This window comes from Myiozetetes cayanensis, unplaced genomic scaffold (genome assembly GCF_022539395.1).
Source record: "Myiozetetes cayanensis isolate MyiCay16 unplaced genomic scaffold, myiCay2020 scf2-11, whole genome shotgun sequence".
Taxonomy (NCBI): domain Eukaryota; kingdom Metazoa; phylum Chordata; class Aves; order Passeriformes; family Tyrannidae; genus Myiozetetes; species Myiozetetes cayanensis.
In genome coordinates this window covers 60000316-60019231 of record NW_026087411.1, presented here as the reverse complement: position 1 = coordinate 60019231, position 18916 = coordinate 60000316, and the positions used below count along the sequence as shown (strand labels likewise).

Sequence of the window (18916 nt, the reverse complement as noted above, 5' to 3'; positions counted from 1 at the left end):
TTTTTTTTGCTGTTCATTTGTTTCTTAAAGGTATACGTATTTAATTTTACTGCAAACCTTGTGGTAAATAGCTGTACATATGTTGCAGGGTTTGTTTTAAGCCACTGCTGTTGTAACACACAACTATCTCAGATCAAGAAAAAATAAGTATTTATAGCCTTTATGATCGTGAAGGAAGAACATAATGTCTAACACTAAGGCCAATAAAAATAGTAATTCATTCTCACGTCCTCCTCCAAACTTAAGTATACAGGCATACACCTTTAGTGCATTTTTTCCTGTCTCAACCCAGGCAGTGGAGAAGGGCTGGCTCGGAAAGTGTTAGACTAGCAATATTGCAAACTGCTAATTCCAACTTCCTTGCTTACTTGCGGTGGTTATTGCCAGACATGCTTTCTAGTAAGCATGAGGGAAAGATCAAAAAATAAAGAACAACTTCTCAGAAGTTTCTGTGCCATCACATAATTTCTGCCAGCACCAATTCTGCGATCAACCTGGAAAGTAATGAACCATTTCCTAAAGAACAGAGTTATAAGTAATTTCACCCAATCTATGGCCCTGCTGCAACTAAAGGCCTCCGAAAACCTAACTTAAGAACTTCTGTTTAAAAACAATTTTTAAAAGTTAAAGGCTCTAAAATGGCTTTTAGACCTGACCTGAATATCATTCCAGCTCCCCCACATAAAGGCAGCCAGATAAGTCACAGCATTACTCAGAACCCCACCCGACGACCAACACTGGGGTATTCAGAGAGGTATCTTGATTAAAAAATGATAGACTGTTGCTATCTGATCCTCTTGCTCTCTCTCTCCTCTTTGACATGTGCTTGCTGTCCTTAGACCCTTCCCTTCTACAGTGCCTGGGCTCAGGGGAGAATTAGAATAGCCACCACTTAAAACTCATCTTTTTTGTTTTGTTTTGTTTTCAAAATTATTTTGCTTTCTACAGTAATGGCACATGAGATATATATTTATACATGTTTAAAGCTAACAGTCCCCATTGAGGCTCACAAGCTTTTACAAGGTATAAAAGCATCACGTGGCAGTGCAACAATGTGAAGTCAAAAGGTGACCACTGTCCTCAGAGACCATAGATAGATAGATAGATAGATAGATAGATAGATAGATAGATAGATAGATAGATGTTCTGGGATTACAACAAGTGTTTTTGGATAATATTTTTTTTAAATTAGGCCTGGACTAACCACTAGTATTAATGAATGCTGTAGTTCGATATCTAACACATAAATGATCATAATGCATTGCAAGAGCATCAGTTAGATGTCAGTCCTCATACAGACAATTTTCTAAAGAGTTTGCTTTTTTGTTTTTAAAAACAAAAATAGGTCACGTTTAGATTTGTCTTTTGGCATAACAAGTCCAGAAAGAAAACATACCCAACAACCAACCAAGGACTTCGTGTACAGGTCTGCATGATCTCACAGCGGCTTTGAGGTATGGCGATAGCTGGACTAATCTTTAATTAATATAATGAAATAAGAATGTGATTTGCCAAAAGCAGCCAAGTGAAGCTTACAGCTCTGAATAAAGCCAGTATATAAGAAATTGATATTGATTTCTTCTGAACTAGGTTATTTTCTTGTGATTGATTATGTGGGGAAAAACCCACAATACTTACAAAGCCATTCCCATCTTCATCAAGGAATGGGTATGCCTGCAGTAGAGCATTGACAACAACGTTATATTGCTGACTGTTTGGATACCTGTGCAAACAAGATGAAGACATAAAAGAAACAGTTGTTATTCTAGATATTATTAAACACTAGAGTTTATACTGATCTACATTACACTGACTATTTCTCAGGCAATCAATTCCTCTTCAAAGAACAAAGGGCACAGTTTTAACGCTTACATGAAATCTTCCTGTTGGCTTCAACAGATTGCAGACCCTTAGCCTCCTCTGTTTAAACAAGTGTATTAAAAAGAACAGCTTTATATCCATTTGAAAATTTACCTCTGCACCCAATAGGTAATGGCCCCAAATAAATCTAATGGTGTTTACTCACAGTGATCCTTCCAGGTATTTTGTCATGTCTGCTTGTAAAAATTCAATAATCCTTATTCTCATACTGTGATCAGGGCATTTTTTTTCTGCTAATATACACTTGACATCATAAGGAAAGTCTGGCAAAGCGTAAGAACTTGTCCACTGCAACATCTTGTGTCTTGCAAAAAATGATTTCAGATTTTTCCTGTAAAAGAAAAGATTATATCATCACAATCACGTCCTTCTTTTATAGAAATGCACGCAGGATGGGAAGAAAAACACATGGAAAAACTCAACACAAGTTGAGGAAAGCTATAGCTATAGAAATTCAAGGCTTGCTGTCCTTGTTTTTTATAAAGAACACCAACAAAAGCAGCAATCAATACACGTAGAGTTAAACTAGAGGTCAAATGTGAAATGTTATAACCAGCAGATGTTAGAAGGTGGTTTCTAAATGAAAGCAGAAGGCAGAGCAGAGGTCTGGGGACTTGTACTGTTGCAAAATAACTTTATCTGTCTTCATTCCTAATGTGTTTCCTACCAGTTCTGCTAACTAAAACTAGAGTAAGACAAACAGCTTAATTGAATAAAATACTGCAGTATAAAATACTGGTATCACTGCAGTTTATGTTTGCTTTAATTTAAATTACAGAGAGCAAACTGAAAACAACTAGCAGACTTTAAAAATAATTTCTAAAATAAAACGCTATCATTATAGATGACATATGTAGATGCTTAAATGGTATAAAAATACAGATACAGATACCTAAATTAATCACTTTCAGTCTCTTTATTTTCACTGAGGAGACATAAACACCACTGATGTATGACAGAACAACCAGAACATCTAAATCAGATTGGATTATCCCCCTCATCTATTTCTTTCCACTAACTATGAAGAAAATTAAGATAGCTACTACAGCTGTTGAGACATATACAGTACAGATTTCAAGTTAAGAATTCCCCACTTGAGGGATGCAGATAAAAGTTCCCCCACAAAGACTTGTGGCTGGATGAGGCATGTTCCTGTGTCCCTCCCAAACTGCACTACATTTTGAGTCTATGAAAGTTACAGAAGGAAATATTGTTAGACTTCAGTCTCTGTGGTAGCCGATAAACAAGAGCTAGGTATATAAACAAGACTTGTGAATAATTCTAGCATGGTCTTAATTGGGAGGTTTTTCTATCCAGTCTTTTTCAGATGTGGATGCAAAAAAATAAATAACTGACTCCATGTGAGCCAATGTCTTTAGGCTGGCAAAATCAAGTGCAATACCAATGGATGAGCATTTGAAATGCCTTAGTTTACACTGCTTTGAAAGACTATTATATACCTGCACGACAGCTCATTTGGGTCCCTGTAGACAGTTACAGCCTCAACACCTTCTTGAATAGATTAGCCTGTAAGTCTCAACCTTGCTGACCTCTTTATGCTGCCACACCATCTTGGCATCTTTTAACATAGCTTGCAGGCTATCAAATGCCACGATATAACTGCACCAACCCCAGCACTACCACAAATGGCAATATAGTGCTGAGAAAAAAAAATGTACCATTTGGGTATCATCTGATCTTAACAGTAGTAGCAGTACTCACAGCACTACCATTTCCCCATAAGTAAAAGAGGGACAAAATGGTAAGGGCTGATGTCTTTCTAAGCTCATCAGATTTCATGGGACACAAATGGTTAACAGTAGATGCAAAGGGCAGTGAACTTCTGTTAGTACTTCACAGTCTCAAAAGAAGGAAAAGTTGTTCAAGAAGTGACAACATATCCACATAGACACATTCATGCCCTTTTTTGGTGACAAATTAATACACACATGGGAAAATAAAACCCAACTCAGATTCTGGAATCACTTGGAAACCCCTCCTATGCAAATAAAGTGCAGATGTTCAATGTATCATTAGTGAGCCACTCTGCAGCCTGTAAGTCTGCATCCTGTATTTTTGCCAATTTTACTGATGAAAGTGACATACCAGACTGGCTATTTTCAACATGCTATCATTTAAACTAGCTCAAAAAATGGACAGAAGTTTAAAACTTACAGTACTTTGTATCTTAGCAGCACTGAAATTCCTTTTGATGGTAACACCAGTGAAGCTGAAAAGCCACTTCAAAAAGTGGCAAGGTTTAATTCAGGCAAATTGAATTATACTCAGTTACTTGAGAAAATAAAATTTTCTTGCAGTTGGGATGGCTAATAGCCAGGGAGGCATGGTAAGTCTCCCCTCCACCAGTCCTTTCACCTTTGCCACAACAACAGAAATACTCCAAATTTCATTTATCTTCAGCCTCACTGAACACAAAATATATCCTTGTTCAAGATTAAATATTTTACTAGCTCTTGCTGGACTCATCACTGTTGGGCAGTCATATTAAACATGTACAGTAATATTTTACAGTGAAATACAAGCTTGTTTGAAACGAGACACAATTCCACAATAAACTTTATCCTCAGAAATGCTCACATGCAAACTTGTTTAATTAAAAGAACAGTTCAGTTCAGCTGTAAAGCTGTTCTCCCCAGTCAAGTAAGGCCTTGGCTATATGCATAAATCCCAGTGCAATGTACAGTTTGAGATGTAGGTACAAACACATATAGCCCTTTTCTAGCCATCCCTCTCTGGTCTTCTAGCTAACCTGAGACAGAAATTAGATCAAAATCTCAAAACGCAAGCTACTACATCTTTTCTTGTCTGTCAGTTCTTGAGACTTTTGATTCTACAGCTAAATCAGTCCAATGGCTAGCTCTGGCAAAAGTTCAGTCCCTCTCTTTCTCCACTGTCACATGTCTGACTTACTTACATCCCTTTCTTACTGATACTGGGAAACCTCTAATCCTGCAGCAAGTTACAAGGAGCTACAGTGACAAAATTTTTCATTTTGGTTTAGTTTTTTTACAGTTTAGGTCCCCAGAATGGCTTCCTATGAGGTGAGAAAAGTACCAGTTCGGATGAAGCAAGCTGGTCTCTTTATGCTTGGTTGCAATATGGGCCTGCATCCTAAGAAGGATCTCCTCAGCAAGGAAACAACTAGTCACAGAGCTTTTGACCACTCAGCTTTTGTAGACGACCACTTTACTGTACTAAGTCACAGTCCTGTATTACACAGCTATTTCTTTCTTTGGCTCCATTGTAACCTTACACTGCTCATGCACAGCATATTTACTGAGACATGAAGTTATAAAATAGCATCATCTGGGGAGAAGCCATTTGTCTTCAGATGGGAAAAAAAACCCACAGCAAACCAACCAACTAAAGAAAAAAAGCAATCACCAAAAAAACCCAACTAACAACCCCCAAATCCCCATCTATTTGAATTATATAACCCCTTGCATTCCAAATACCAGGGAATACCTTGTTTAGTGCAAAAAAGGCAGTTACCCACTTGCAGTGTCACTCAGACCTTTTGGTGAAGGTTTTAGACTTCACTGAAAAGCGGTGACTAAACACAGCATCATGGTCTCAAAGTTCATTGTCCTGTGCAACATTCCACAGAGCTACCTGAATTAGCTCTAACAAGTCAGAAAAAATAATCTTGGCATCAATATAGACAGCTCAATCAAGACAGCCATGCAAAGTGGTGTAGAGACCTCAAAACAAGATCAAATACTAGATCATGATAAGACTTTGTTATTTTTAAGCTTCTTGAGCATACCGGTAAGAAGGATCAGTTTCCTGCATCTATTTGGTTTATTTAGGAAAAAAATGTGATTTAAAGGTCAAGTGAGCAGATAAACAGACTGTGTGCCACAAGCTTTTCTTGTTGTCTGCTAAAGTCCATGAGTCTACAGCACCCATTGCTGTATCAGCTGAGATCCCAGTTAGTCAGAGTGCATGGCAGTTGAGCAGAAATTTGCTGTCATCAGTGGGTTCACATTTTCAGTACATTCACATAAAATTCAGCACATGGGTGGGGTCTCAATAGATTTCCATCTTTCACAGAGAAAGGTCTAATCTTTCACGTGTCTACATCACACATCAGCAAGACTGCAATCTGAAGATTTGTAAGCTGGAAAAAAATCCGTGTCTACAAAGTCAGAGAAGAAACAGAGGAGAAAACATGGAAGTGGCAGATGTTAAGGAAAGTCTGCAGCTGTAGAAAATATTCCATTTCCTAACACATGTATAATATGCTTTCAACTTTATGACAACATTTAAGATTGTAAAGGCTATTTCTATCAAAAGGAAGAAATTATGACAGAAGATGAAATATCAAAAGAAATTTTTTTCTCTTTCAATAGTTGATAAAAAAGGGCTCTCCTTTTCTATTCACAGTTATGAGATCTGTGCCTGAAAGATCCTCATGCCATTATCCTCAGGTGCTTCACTGTTATTTCCAACTTTTGAACACAATGAAGAGTTTCACAGTTATTTCCTAAAGCCTGGGATTTGCAGTCTGCCTAGTGCTTGATGATCACTTTTTTTTTTTCACTTCCCACTATACATAAGGGCAAGCATCCTTTAGACTGAACACGAAGTTACCTGCAGCAGTGTTAACTTCAGCAAGGCTAGGATGTGGGAGCCAACAGACACCAAAGCTGCCCATTTCCCAGAGCAGCTCCCACTTCAGCTTTTCCTGCAGTATCCTTGCTACAGAAATCATCACATTCAGTATGAGAACAAAGTTACAGACAAAATTAATCCACTTCCAAATAAGTTTGAGAGATGCAGACATAACCTTCTTCTAGAAGGAGTCCAGGGTTTTTGACAGTTCCCATTCTGAGCAGCTGCATAACATAAGGAAAAGCTCTGCACTTCTACCTTATGCGAGGGCAGCAGCTGTGGGTTACAGACAGGGGAAGTAAAAATGCTCCTTGGGGAATCTGACTGACAGAATTGCCAGCTAAGTCGGGCCATTTAAAAAAACCCCTGAGTTTATTCATGTTCACCTGTGTAAGATGTGCTATACTTCATCCAAAGAATTTTATGGATTTGAGGGTTTGTTGTTGTTGTTGCTTTATGACTTTGCTAGACCTTAACAAGGCAATGTAGTTTGTGTCACTCTCATTTGAAAGACTTGGTTCATTTCTGGTTTGGAATAAAGGAGATTTAGCAATTTTTTTTTTTCCCTGCAAACTTCTGTGGAAGACTCACAGCACCACGTCAATAAATTCAGCTCTGCTGACCTGAAGTGCTCCAAAACCATGAGTCCAGGACTTCCAAAACACTGAGGCAACAAGCACAGAGAATTTATTATTATGACTCTTCTAGGTTTTTTAAATTTTAATTTAGTATTCTTAAGCATCTAGCTGCAATGACAGAGACATGAAATTCTGACATAAAGAAAAAGTGGCACAAATTCTTGCATCCACATAAATTGAAAATGTAAAATAAAAGAATCTCCCCCAAACCCTACACAAATCAAATCCACAGACAGAACAGCTTTGCTGAAGATGTAATAACAATTGAATTGAAATTATCAGAAATCATTAAATGAAATTATTTTTCTGTTATTATATGGCATTCACCAGGAGAATCTACTATTGAAACAATAAATAGCTTCGGAAGTACTGAGACAAATTCATAGCAGAAAGATTCAACCAATCAATCACTGTTAAAATTAATGGGCTAGATGCAATTTATGATTTTGGAATACCCAAAGGACTAATCAAGTGAAACATCTGATGTCTGAAAATAGACAGGCAGTACTTCTTTTCTTCTATTATTGACCATTATCAATGACTTAACATGTTGGGGTTTTTTTTATGTCTGCTTCTCATGTCCTTATGAGCTAACTGAAAAAACGATCATCACTTTTTTTACTAGACATCACATTATTTACTAGAAATAATTTTGATGATAGACAGAATGAGGTCTTTTCATAGAAACCAGGAAACTCTTAAGCTATACATAAAAAAGCACAGTCCTGCTGAGATTTCATTGTAGGACTACAGTGTGTATATGTATGCATATAAAAGTAATATTTGTTCTCTTGTATAAATGGAACAAAATCATCCAAAGTAGTTGACTAAGTGACAATTTTTCAGGCTAGCTGCTCTTTCTCTCTTTTCCTTTTAAAATTTTCTTTTCTTCTTAAAGCACAAGCATAAGTGTGTTTCTGATAAAACACATCAAACAGACCAACAATACTTATGTATGGGTAATGGGGAAGCAAAGGAAGGAGCTCTATAAAGATCATTAGCAGAATGACATATCAAAACTAAAAGACAATTCAGATGCAGCTACCCAGCAGTCAGCACAGTTGCCTGTAGCCTGACTGAAACAGATGAGAGGCTGCCCTAGTTAGTACAATTCCTCCACTGAGACAATGAATGACCCTTGCAGGGTCATCTTGAAGATGGATGCCAAATTTGTTTTCAGATGAATCTTCCAATTCATTGTCCTTGCTACCAGCTCAAATGTATGTAGGCACCAGCACCAATATTCTGTCACTGCTGGCAAGAGCTTTATTGGCGTATGAGCACTTAGCAGGCCCAGGTTCAGTTGAGCACTGACCACATCTTCCAAATTCACAGCAAATAGAAAAGTTCAAAGCTGTTAAGGCTGGTTGGAAGATCCATTATCCTGCTTGTGCTCTGAGAAAATTACTCCAAGGCGTTCAGACAGTAAATATGTTACACAGCAATCAAGAGTTACAGAACATGTTTTTACAGAAGAAATAAATGTACAAATAAACATGTACCAGGACACCCCTCTTGAAGGAAAACAGCTGGGCCATCGTATTGGAAACAGTAAAAAAGAGATACATTAGGGATGTCATTTGCTAAGCAAACGTTGAGGAAAGGCAGACAGAACATATAAACCAACCAATAAAAGGTTGCTTTTTCACAGCAGTATCAGGTATTTACAAGTAGTGCAAGGCTCTGTCTTAGCAACAAGATAAACACCAGGCTTCCAGGAGCCATAAAACTGCTAGTACTCCAATACAGAAAAGCAGGAATATGGGAAATGTATTTATTGAATTGTCCTCTGTAGCTATCTTATTGTCTTTACAGACAAGCGCTGTTTCAAGATTAATCTTCTTGGTAGGTTATCAAAAAAACTGACTGTTTTTACTTCTGTCATTTCTAGCAAGAAGTTATTTCACTGGAGTAGCTTGCAAAACCTCATTTCATTATATGTATGCACAATTGCAATACAAGACAAATAAAATTATACAACTGCTTCAACCACTTACTCTTTATGTTTAAACAATCTTGTTTGATATCTTGGTAAGATTTATTAATATAGAAGAGTGTATTTAACACAATTGTTAGGACTATGTTAGGAAACATAGAGAAAACTTTGAGCCAATTCACAGCATTAATAATCTATAAAAGCACCCATGAATTCACTTCAAGCAAAACCATGCAGTTATTGAAGCTGTAGTTCCATGGATCTTTTGGGAAAACAGAAACAAAAACAAACCACAAATTTTAAGTTCTTCTTTTTCAGATTGAACGAAATTAGTGAGGAGACACAGGCTATAAGCATAATCCTGGCCAAAAATCAATACTTTAAACTGTACATTGAAACCAATCCCATCACATTAAACTAACCCCCTGGCTGAAACGGACTCTAGAAGTGCTAATATTAACTGCTCTACAGTGGGTGATGTGGGAACACCCACTAAGTAAAAGTGGATGTCATCCTTGTTCTTAGCTGCTCTTCCAAATCCGGCCTAGCTGATGAGAAATGGGTCCTGTCCCTACCCTCCCTACTCAGAATAGGACAGTCCAGAGTGTTTTATTTGCAGAACAACCTCCATATATTACTACAGCCTTCCTTTCCCTGTTAGTTAAGACAAGAGACTATGGGAAAGAAACAAATGCACAGACTTAAAAGGAGCAGAAACACCACACCAGTTGATCTATCAGAAATATTTACTGACATTATGCCAAAATACAAAAAATAGCCAGCATTAATTAAAGTGATGCGAAAAACCCTTTTTCACCAGGGCACCTAAATCCATAGACTGGAACTTTAGTGAAAAACAAACAAACCAACCAGCTCACCCAGCTTTCAAACTAAGTTTATTAGTAGGGGGGTTACTTTTATGCTCTTGGCTAAGAATCTGTCATTATATTATAGTCAAAGAAACTTTTTCTGTTCTTGTAACAGCTTTTCTAAAACAAACATCTTGTTCAACCCTTCACAACCCGCTTATAGCTTGCATAATCCCCTCAAGCATATGAAACATTAAAATTTTCCATCGGTTGTTGAAAATGCACTGAGTGAATACTGCAGGGAAAGGAAAAGAAAAGGAACAACAACAACAACAAAAAAGCAAACCTAAATTCTATCATAAGACATTTATCAACGTAAGTCAAGTCACAGACACATCTAAACAGCATCACCTCTAAAAATTGTATTTAGCTTTGGAGGAACCTAGTACAGCAGTTAGTGTATGCAATGGCTGTTCAACTCCATCCTCAGTCTTAGTTAGAACAGCTGTTTCTGTGAAAGATGTTTGCCAGATTTTCATTTGACCTTTAGACAGAGCCCTCATCAAATTTACTCAGGTCTACAAATCATCACAGCTCCACTGACTTCTACGACATCTCCTACTTCACTGAGAAGGGGCATCTCATTTACAGCAGCAGACTTCCTCCCTCTTCTTCTCTGCCCCGAGCCGAAGTGGCACGGCTCTTTAGCAGTCCCTTCCCCTCAATAGACCATTATGGGCCTTTGAATGCTTTGTAATGACAATATTTGCTCAGAACATTTCCTAAAGTCAGTCTATTCCTGTTCCTGGTTACACTGATTCACACAACCCATTTAAAAGTCTTTATACACCACAAGGCAAATTAGTCATAACTAATTAAAAATAAGCATCCTTTGGAAGCACAGGCTAAAACCCTTCATTGCAAGATCATAGTAGTAGTTTACTCTGAGGGTTTAAGTGATATGGCTTTGTTTCTTCCATAACAATGCTGACAGGATCTTTGGGTTTGGAGTTTTTGGTTTGTTCTTTTAAAGAACAGAAGTAGCAGGACTTTATTTTAAAAGCATTAACTATGTGATTCACTAAACTCTTCCTCTGTTCCCAGTCAGTCTTATCACTAACTCCTTGTTATTTTTTTTTAAGTGATAAAATAGACATTTTTGCAGGAACATGTCCCCTTGTCTCAGAATTGTGAGGCCATCCGTCACATCTATGGCAGGGGTGGAAAGAAAGGGGGACAACAATAAGCAGACTAAGTTTTGCAAACAAGAAAATAATTGCCTTGTAAGAGGAATAGGACTCTCTTCCAACACTAACTGCCCATCTCAAAGGAGAAAAGCATGCGTAGGAGGGAAAAAAAAAAAAAACCAGAAAGAAAAAACCCTACACCTTGTCTCGCCTCCAGTTTCGAAGGGAGGATCATTTGGATACCTAAGGAAAATGAGCATGCAAATGGAATCAGCATGCCTACCTTCACAAATGCTATATTTAAGATGCCTCAAGCACACAATTTTTTTAATAGCCATACTCCAGTTGTAATGACTAATTTGTCAGATTGCTGTTGAAAACACATCTGGAAAAGGTGATTTTTAAAAATTAGATAATAAAGACAAACCTGTATCTTGCCCTCTGCATGAGGTAACATGAGACAGTGAGCAAGGATGGAGGATGGAGGGCAGAAAACATACCATCAGGCTATTTCATTCAGCCAAATCCTAATAAATTTCTGTTACTGCTGTTTTCTAAATACAGCTGGATATAGCTGAACCTGGCCTCCAATAATTAAGATCACTTTTTGTCAAGTATAAATGAAGCAAAAAGAAGTGTTTACATCATTTTCAAAAGGTAAGGAAAATTTAATGAATATATTATAAACTCACTTCTGCTTCAGCACTCTGTGATCAATTAGTCCTTTTTCATTTTCACTTGAGCACAGATATTTTTTCTGCTCCACAGGACCAGAAGAATTTAACATCTGTCTGTCAGTAGCCCTGAAAGAAAAAAACCAAACAAACAAAATTACTGTCAGGTCTTGCGCAGCTTACAGAAAAGAGGATCTTTAGGGTTCTAAAGTACCAGTGGCACAAACAGAAAGGGAGAAAAATGAACATATTGAATAGTCATGATTTTACATGATGCTAATGTCTCTTAATCAATCTCCCAGTTCAATTATCAAATTCTGACAAATTAAAAGAAAAAATACATATAGTACTGCCTAGTGATATTCTAATTATTACACAGTTACGAAACTCAAGAAAATCAACCTTCTCAGAGTTGCAGGATAACCGCCATCCTCATACCTGGCATCTCCGAATCTCTGGGAATAACTAACCATTACAACTTGCAAGTGAGGGCTGAAACAAATATTCACACAATATTGCAAGGCAGTTTCTATTTAACCAAAACCTTGAAAAGTTTTTTTCTAGAGGTTAAGTCTAAAGCTTCAAGTTGGCTTTGCATTACTCCAGCCACTCTAGAAGATCTCTGAATGCCAGCTGGTCTCACAGGCCACTGTTCTTCGTTATTTGCTTTAACTCTAGCTCGTCACTAACACTAAAAACTCCAGATACACACTTTGCTATGTGCCAGACCAAACTATTGCTTTCCACTTAACATTTGTGTCCACTTCTCTTCCTCCTCATATTCCTTGTTTTGTGGATAGAAGCCAACATCAACAGTTTTACCCTGTACTGGGGAATAGGCAGAGCTTAGATAGGGGATACTGTTATTCTGCCAAGAATTCATGGCAGTCATTAACTACTTATTTATTTTTTCAGAACATCCAAACTCTAAAGATGCTTTAGCAACTGTTCCAGCCTCAACTGCACTCAACACATGAAAGGCTGTTATTGGAAATGACATTAGTTTGCCAAATTTTAAGGGCAGTTTTTCCTTTCCATGAATCAATATTTTTCAGCTATGCAATTAAAGCAAACAAACAAAAAAAAACCCTGTTGTGTTTTCTGTGTGGCTCCTAGAAACATCTGATTGTGAAGCTGAAAAGAGTCTTAATATTCAATTTGTGAAATTTACTTTTTGAGCTTCTTACACACACATAAGTAACAGTTTCTACTCCATGATTGAGAACATTTCCACCTTACCACTGACAGACACAAGATGCTATTTCCATGTCCCAATCCAAACTGCTGGAGATTTAAGTCACGTTCAGTGACCTTTCACAAATTTATTACTTCCACACAGAACATGGTCACCTATCATACTCAAAACTCCATGTCCAACCAACGACTTCATTTCTGTTTCTAGCAGAGAGGTGAATTCAGCACAATTCACACATAGGACACCAGCATAAAGAGGCAGCAGCCAGGAGTGCATCAACAAGCACTGGGGATAGCATGCACCTGAGAAATACAACAGGGTATACAACAGGGAAACACTACTGAGAGCTCTTGGAAGCTCCACGGTGACTTCAGCTGACCCAGAAGGACACTGTGATGATGCTGCTTTCTCCCCTGCCCTGAGCAATGCCTTCTCAGCCCTGTCACTGGTCCTAGCAGGGTGAGCTGGTTCTGGGAACTTGCCTGACTGAGAAATAATTCTGCAAAACAGAAAAGGTGATTGGTTTTCACCTGGGCTCAAGCATCACAGGAGAAGGGCTAGGAACACAACAAACTCAGTTTTCACCATTGTCTCCCAGCCACTGTGGGACCACACATTCAGCTATGGGTGCTACTAACTGCAATCACTGGCATGGTGACTTTACTCAGTGCAATTCAGTATAACATTACTAAGTGATGGAGTAAATGTGAATTCACATATATTGTGGAACTATGAATTTTGAATTTGTTCAAAACAGTGTCTCATGCAGTTTAGTCTGGAGTCCTTGACTTAGATAAAAAGCAATTATTCCTACAGGACTTTGTTTGAAATTTACCGAGTAGACAAAATGATTTTAAACTACATCAGTAAGACAAGTACTGTAGAGGTAAGAAAAGAGAGTTGCAGCTACCTGCTTATGAGGATACATCTTTTAGTTTTATGACAAAATACTACTTTTACTATAGGAGCTTTTTCATCATTTTATATCCCAAACTGGACAGAATATATTGACTTTTTACTCATCCTAAAATATATGACTGAATGTATCTTGAACATGCTTGGGCTTTAGTCTGTCATTCTTGGTGACACAGAAAATGTTTCAGAAACAGCAGCTTATTTACTCAAGTTCCCTGTAAATAGAAGGATGCCAGCATCTTATTTTCCAGGAAGGAGATTAGGTAGGGAAAGATTTTAATGTAAATTATATTTACTAACATTTGATATTCTAAGCGTTTAAATTTTTGGGAATCTACAGAACAGCACAGCAAAGCTGTGCCCTCATACTACTGTAACTGCATGCTCTTTGTGAGACAGCAAGGCCTTACCTGCAGGAGTGGAGAAGAACATGAGAAACAGTCACATCTGAGATGCAGCGTAACCAAACATCTCTGACAAAGTCAAGGATGAAAGCTAAATATCCAAAGCAGCATTCAAACTGTCCTAAGCATATGGACAAGTTTTCTTCTGAATGACCCTGCTGAAGTCATCTTGTACCTACCATACTTTGGATGCAGTACAGAACCTAAACGCAGTAGTCTACTTCACAGCAGACACCTACTCTACCTCCAAAGAAGGAGCTTCTTATAAATCAAGTGAGGTACGACCCTGGTGCAGAGAACCAGGACTGGCTGTGATTGCATACTTCAGGCCTATGATAAATTGTATATGTGGTGACACTGTCACCTTTCTGCAAACCCCTTCCCTCCATTGGTGCAGAACTGTTTACCCAAGGAGTTTCGTAAATACTTCCACAAGGTAAAGTGGATGTATCTACATCTATTTGTACTACACTACTAACTATACTAAACTACAGCTTAGTATTGCTCATGAGTGCAAGTTGTTTGGAAATAAGCCAGTCATTACTGTTTATCATGCTTTAGTTTGCACTATGGAATCACCTCAGAGTGCACAACCTGGACTCCTTCCAGATGAAGGCAAAGGCTATAGAGAATGCTCTACAGTTCTAATCCTAATAGGCTGCTACTGTGACTACTTCAGTCTTATTGCTAGAGTCCTTTCCTTTGCAAAAGAGCATTCTGCATCCATGGCAAACCATTCTCTACTTGGGTTTAGAAGGGACCACTCAGAGATCGGGATACCTATCCTCACCCAAGATATTGAGAAAAAAGTAATCGTGCAAGACTTACAACAGATCAAAACAGAGGGAAGCAATGGGGGAACTAAACCAACCAACTCCCTCATCCAACACCCCTCAACTAAAAACCACAAAGTCTGCCCCTTTCCCCAACCCTCAAAAACCCCAAGCAAACAAAGAAAACCTGCTCAAGAGCCAAGAGCCAGAGTACAATCACTGAAGGCAATCTTCCTGGAATCTTTTTTCTAAAAATCTATCTAGTTTCACACAGTGGGATTATTAAATGCTTATATCTAGATCAAATTCAGAGTTTCCTTTGAGAAACTGAATTTCAATACACCTGTGGCACAAATACTATCTCGGGCTAAATCATTATTTTACTCCAAGACTTGCAAGCATTTAAAAGTAAGTTCTTCAAAAGCTTAATATTGTAAATAGTGAAAATTTTAGCAATAGTGAAAGTTTGATAGTGCTTCGTCCAAATGAAAACTAGGTCCTAGAACCGGGTATGAAGAAAAGTTTAAGTTAATTAATGGTGTTGTTCTGGAATGTTGATGCCCTGTTTAAAACCACAAGGTAGTACTCTAATTTTGCATTTCACATATTGTTACAGATACTTAAAATTTTAAAAAGTCACAGCTGAAGAGCTAGTAAATGCCAGTTTTAAAATGCCATGAAAAGAACACAGCTATACCCAGACTGATATCTTCTGTGCCATGTACAAACTCACCCACTGGTTACTTCTGCAAATTTTTGAGAAGCTGTTTCACAACAGCCTGAAAGGGAATCCAGCCCACTTTTTTGTTGATGGTATTTTTTAATCAGGTCCATCAGCACTGCCTGGTGCCCAATCTTTTTCACCAGCTGTTGCACCATACGATCATTAAGTGCCAGAAGAGCTGCACCACTTACTTCTTCTTCTGCAGATTGAAGGGGATAAAAGAAATACTGTAAAATAACTTTGCAGTTACAGTTACATTCTATATGCCTAAAAACATGATGGAAGACAGGTCAAAGGTAAAGATGCTTTCTACTGCCAGCAGTCATTTTCAACTGCTGCTGTCTTTCTTAAGCAGTGCCAGGAATCACTGGTCAGACACCTTCCCCTAACAGAAAGCCAACTCTGAAATATACAGAGAGGTGACTATTTTAATGCTTTAAATCAGGCCTTGCTTAAACCACAGGAGACGGTCACTTATTAATGAAGGAAGGCAAGGTTTTTAAGAGAACACACAACAAATAGGCTGTTCACATAACAGTTTCCTGTGTACTCTTTTGTAGAGTGTTTATATACTCAGACATAAAATGTTTACACACTACAGTTGCATTATTTCAAAGGATTTATACAACATAAAATAGGCCCTGTCAAGACTTTTAAACTGCCAGTTCTGATTTGAAGTGTCTCTATTTATATACAGGCTTAACTCATCCCCCAGCATTTCTCTGAGACTTCATAATAAATCTGTACACTTATGTTAATTTATCAGATCTATGTCAGTTCTCACCCTAATAAATTTTTATAAAAGTATGATGTTAGCATATACACACATGCCCCAAAACAAGGTAGGCAGTGCCAATTAAAGGCATAGCAAAAATAACTAAACAAGCCCCCCCCTCCAAACAACAAAAATGCTTACCACGGAACTTAGGAATCAGTTCTCCTAAATTTCTCTGTTTCAACCAGTTGCAGACTTGCTCAACCGACCAATTTTCCATCTTCAGCTGTTGCAATGCTAAATTTCCCTGTGAAATTAAAAGAGAAGATTATTTTTATGCTGAACTCTAAATTGAACTCCAACGTTTCATAGGAAAGAAATGAACTTAGGAAATAAAGATACATCTACATGTTCTGAATGAAAATAGTGCAAAATAATCCAGCTAATGCCTGTTATAAGTGGCAGTTTCCTTGGATCCCCTTCCTCACCTCCTCTCCCTTCCCTGCTTTTCCTCTGCTCTGAGACAGCCTCATTCCTTATAAAACACGACCTGCTCCAGTACCATTAACACCCAGATTTCCTCACTGAGAAGAAAAAAGGTGTGAAATTCACCACCACCATCAGGCTCATCAGGAAATGGCTGACATTTTACAGAAGGAAAAAGCAAACCACCCCACCATCAGATAAGAGTCTGTCACATATACGTTCATAGTCAATCAAGCACCTTAACCCTCTCTGCACCACCACCCAGGGCAGGTACCCAGCAAATACTTAACCCTCAATTACCAACAGTTAGGGACAATAAAGATGGAGGGGAGGGGACTGCTTCTACTCCTGTTTGCTAGTTCTGTTCCTCAGCCTGCAGTGCTACCTGGGAAGATGCAGCGGGCACCTTTTGAAGGTAGAGCGTGGGCAGGGAGTCTGTGGGAGAGCCGGGGTACGTACACCGACCCTCCGGGTGAATCCGTCCTGCACATGCTACGTGCCCCCTGTCCGAAGGACTGACTTGAATAACGAGAGGGGTGCATCGCATACCAAAAACAACAGCAAACTCCCCAGAGGAAGATTGCTGATAAAGACAGCTTGGTCCACGCTGCAAACTTCTAGGCAGCAGCAAACTCCTCAGCAGCAGCAAACTCTCTCCGAGGAGGATTTTCTTACTAATATGTTTTAGCTCTACTACATAAAGAAGCACCAAGTGCTTTACAACCATGCTTGCAATCCATAGCAAACAACACTACAGGACATTATTCGAGTCAGTTTTTCAGATGAGAATACATGTGTCTGGCATCGTTGGTCAAACACTTCCTTAACTCTAGGCTTTCACCCACACATAAACCTCATTAGCTTCTGAACTCAAAAAAAAAAAAAAAAAAAAGAGAGAGAGAAGAAAAATCCTTGAATAAATGCATTTCCATTTTCTTTCTTCAGCAGCAGAGACTCTCCGAAAGACCTATACTTCATGCTTATGTTCTTATGGTCTTTTAAGTTCAGCAACTTAAAAGGGTTAAGTTTAAGAGGAATGCCTTTCTGCATTACATGAGTGGATTTAATTTGATATGACAACAGTAGCCATACAACTCCTCCCCCAGGCTAAGCAGCAAGAACAGGGTGTGAAAAGTCATTATTTGTTGAGAACTCTGCTGTAAATTAAAAATCACACCTTTCTGTCACACTTCTTACTTCCTTGCAAAGAGTAGGGCAGAAAAAAAAGTCTCCAAAAACTTGAAAGATAAAACCAGATGCAAAGCAGAAAGATACTTCCCTTATCTAACAAGCAGTGTAAAAGGAGAGAGATACATTAAAATGTTGGAAAGGTCACTTATTCGTTGCATAAAAAGACTAACATCCTAGAGCAATTCTAAAGCATACAGGCAGATACCAAGACTTGAAAAAGTGTGAAGTGAACTATAGCCATGCACAGCAATATGCACATGTAGCTCTGGGTGGCTAATTCTACAGCAAAATGGCCCCTTGCACTTGGAAATGCAGGCTGCACACTATTGAGGGAAGTGATTAGACTTCAGAGTTTGGTTTTGTTTTGTTTTAAATCCGATTATGTGCATTAAGGGTCAAGAAACAAATACTTTGAAATGCTTCTCAAAAGTGATTTCACTTACTTGCATATGCTATAGATAACGGAGTCAGGAAAAGAGCACACCAATCTTCTAGCAGCATTTTGGAGACAGCAAGAAAGACTGAGCACAGATGCTGATTTTTTTTCATTAATGATCTTATTTATTACATTAGTATCAAAATACTGTCCAGTGAAGGGTTGCCTATGCTCAGTGTGGTGAAATTTGTGAATATTTATATTCTTCAATCAACTCTTAAAATAAGTCAGAACAACAACAAAAAAACCAAGAGCAGCAACATTTTAAAGAGAACGACTTACAGCATAACTTATTCAGAGCAGTTCTAAGTGTGAGT

At 38.2% G+C, this 18916-nt stretch overlaps 1 protein-coding gene across 1 annotated transcript in view; it reads right to left on the bottom strand.

Moving 5' to 3' along the window:
- Positions 1-17321, bottom strand: part of SAMD3 (sterile alpha motif domain containing 3) — a 38161-nt gene extending 20840 nt beyond the window's left edge. The window contains exons 1-6 of the mRNA XM_050314735.1: positions 17273-17321; positions 16688-16793; positions 15781-15970; positions 11779-11889; positions 2027-2212; positions 1639-1723 (exon numbers count right to left, since the gene is read on the bottom strand). Of these exons, the coding sequence (XP_050170692.1) occupies positions 1639-1723; positions 2027-2212; positions 11779-11889; positions 15781-15970; positions 16688-16766 (651 nt within the window). The 5' untranslated portion in view covers positions 16767-16793; positions 17273-17321. The remainder of the gene's footprint in view (positions 1-1638; positions 1724-2026; positions 2213-11778; positions 11890-15780; positions 15971-16687; positions 16794-17272) is intronic.
- Positions 17322-18916: the final 1595 nt, after the last annotated feature.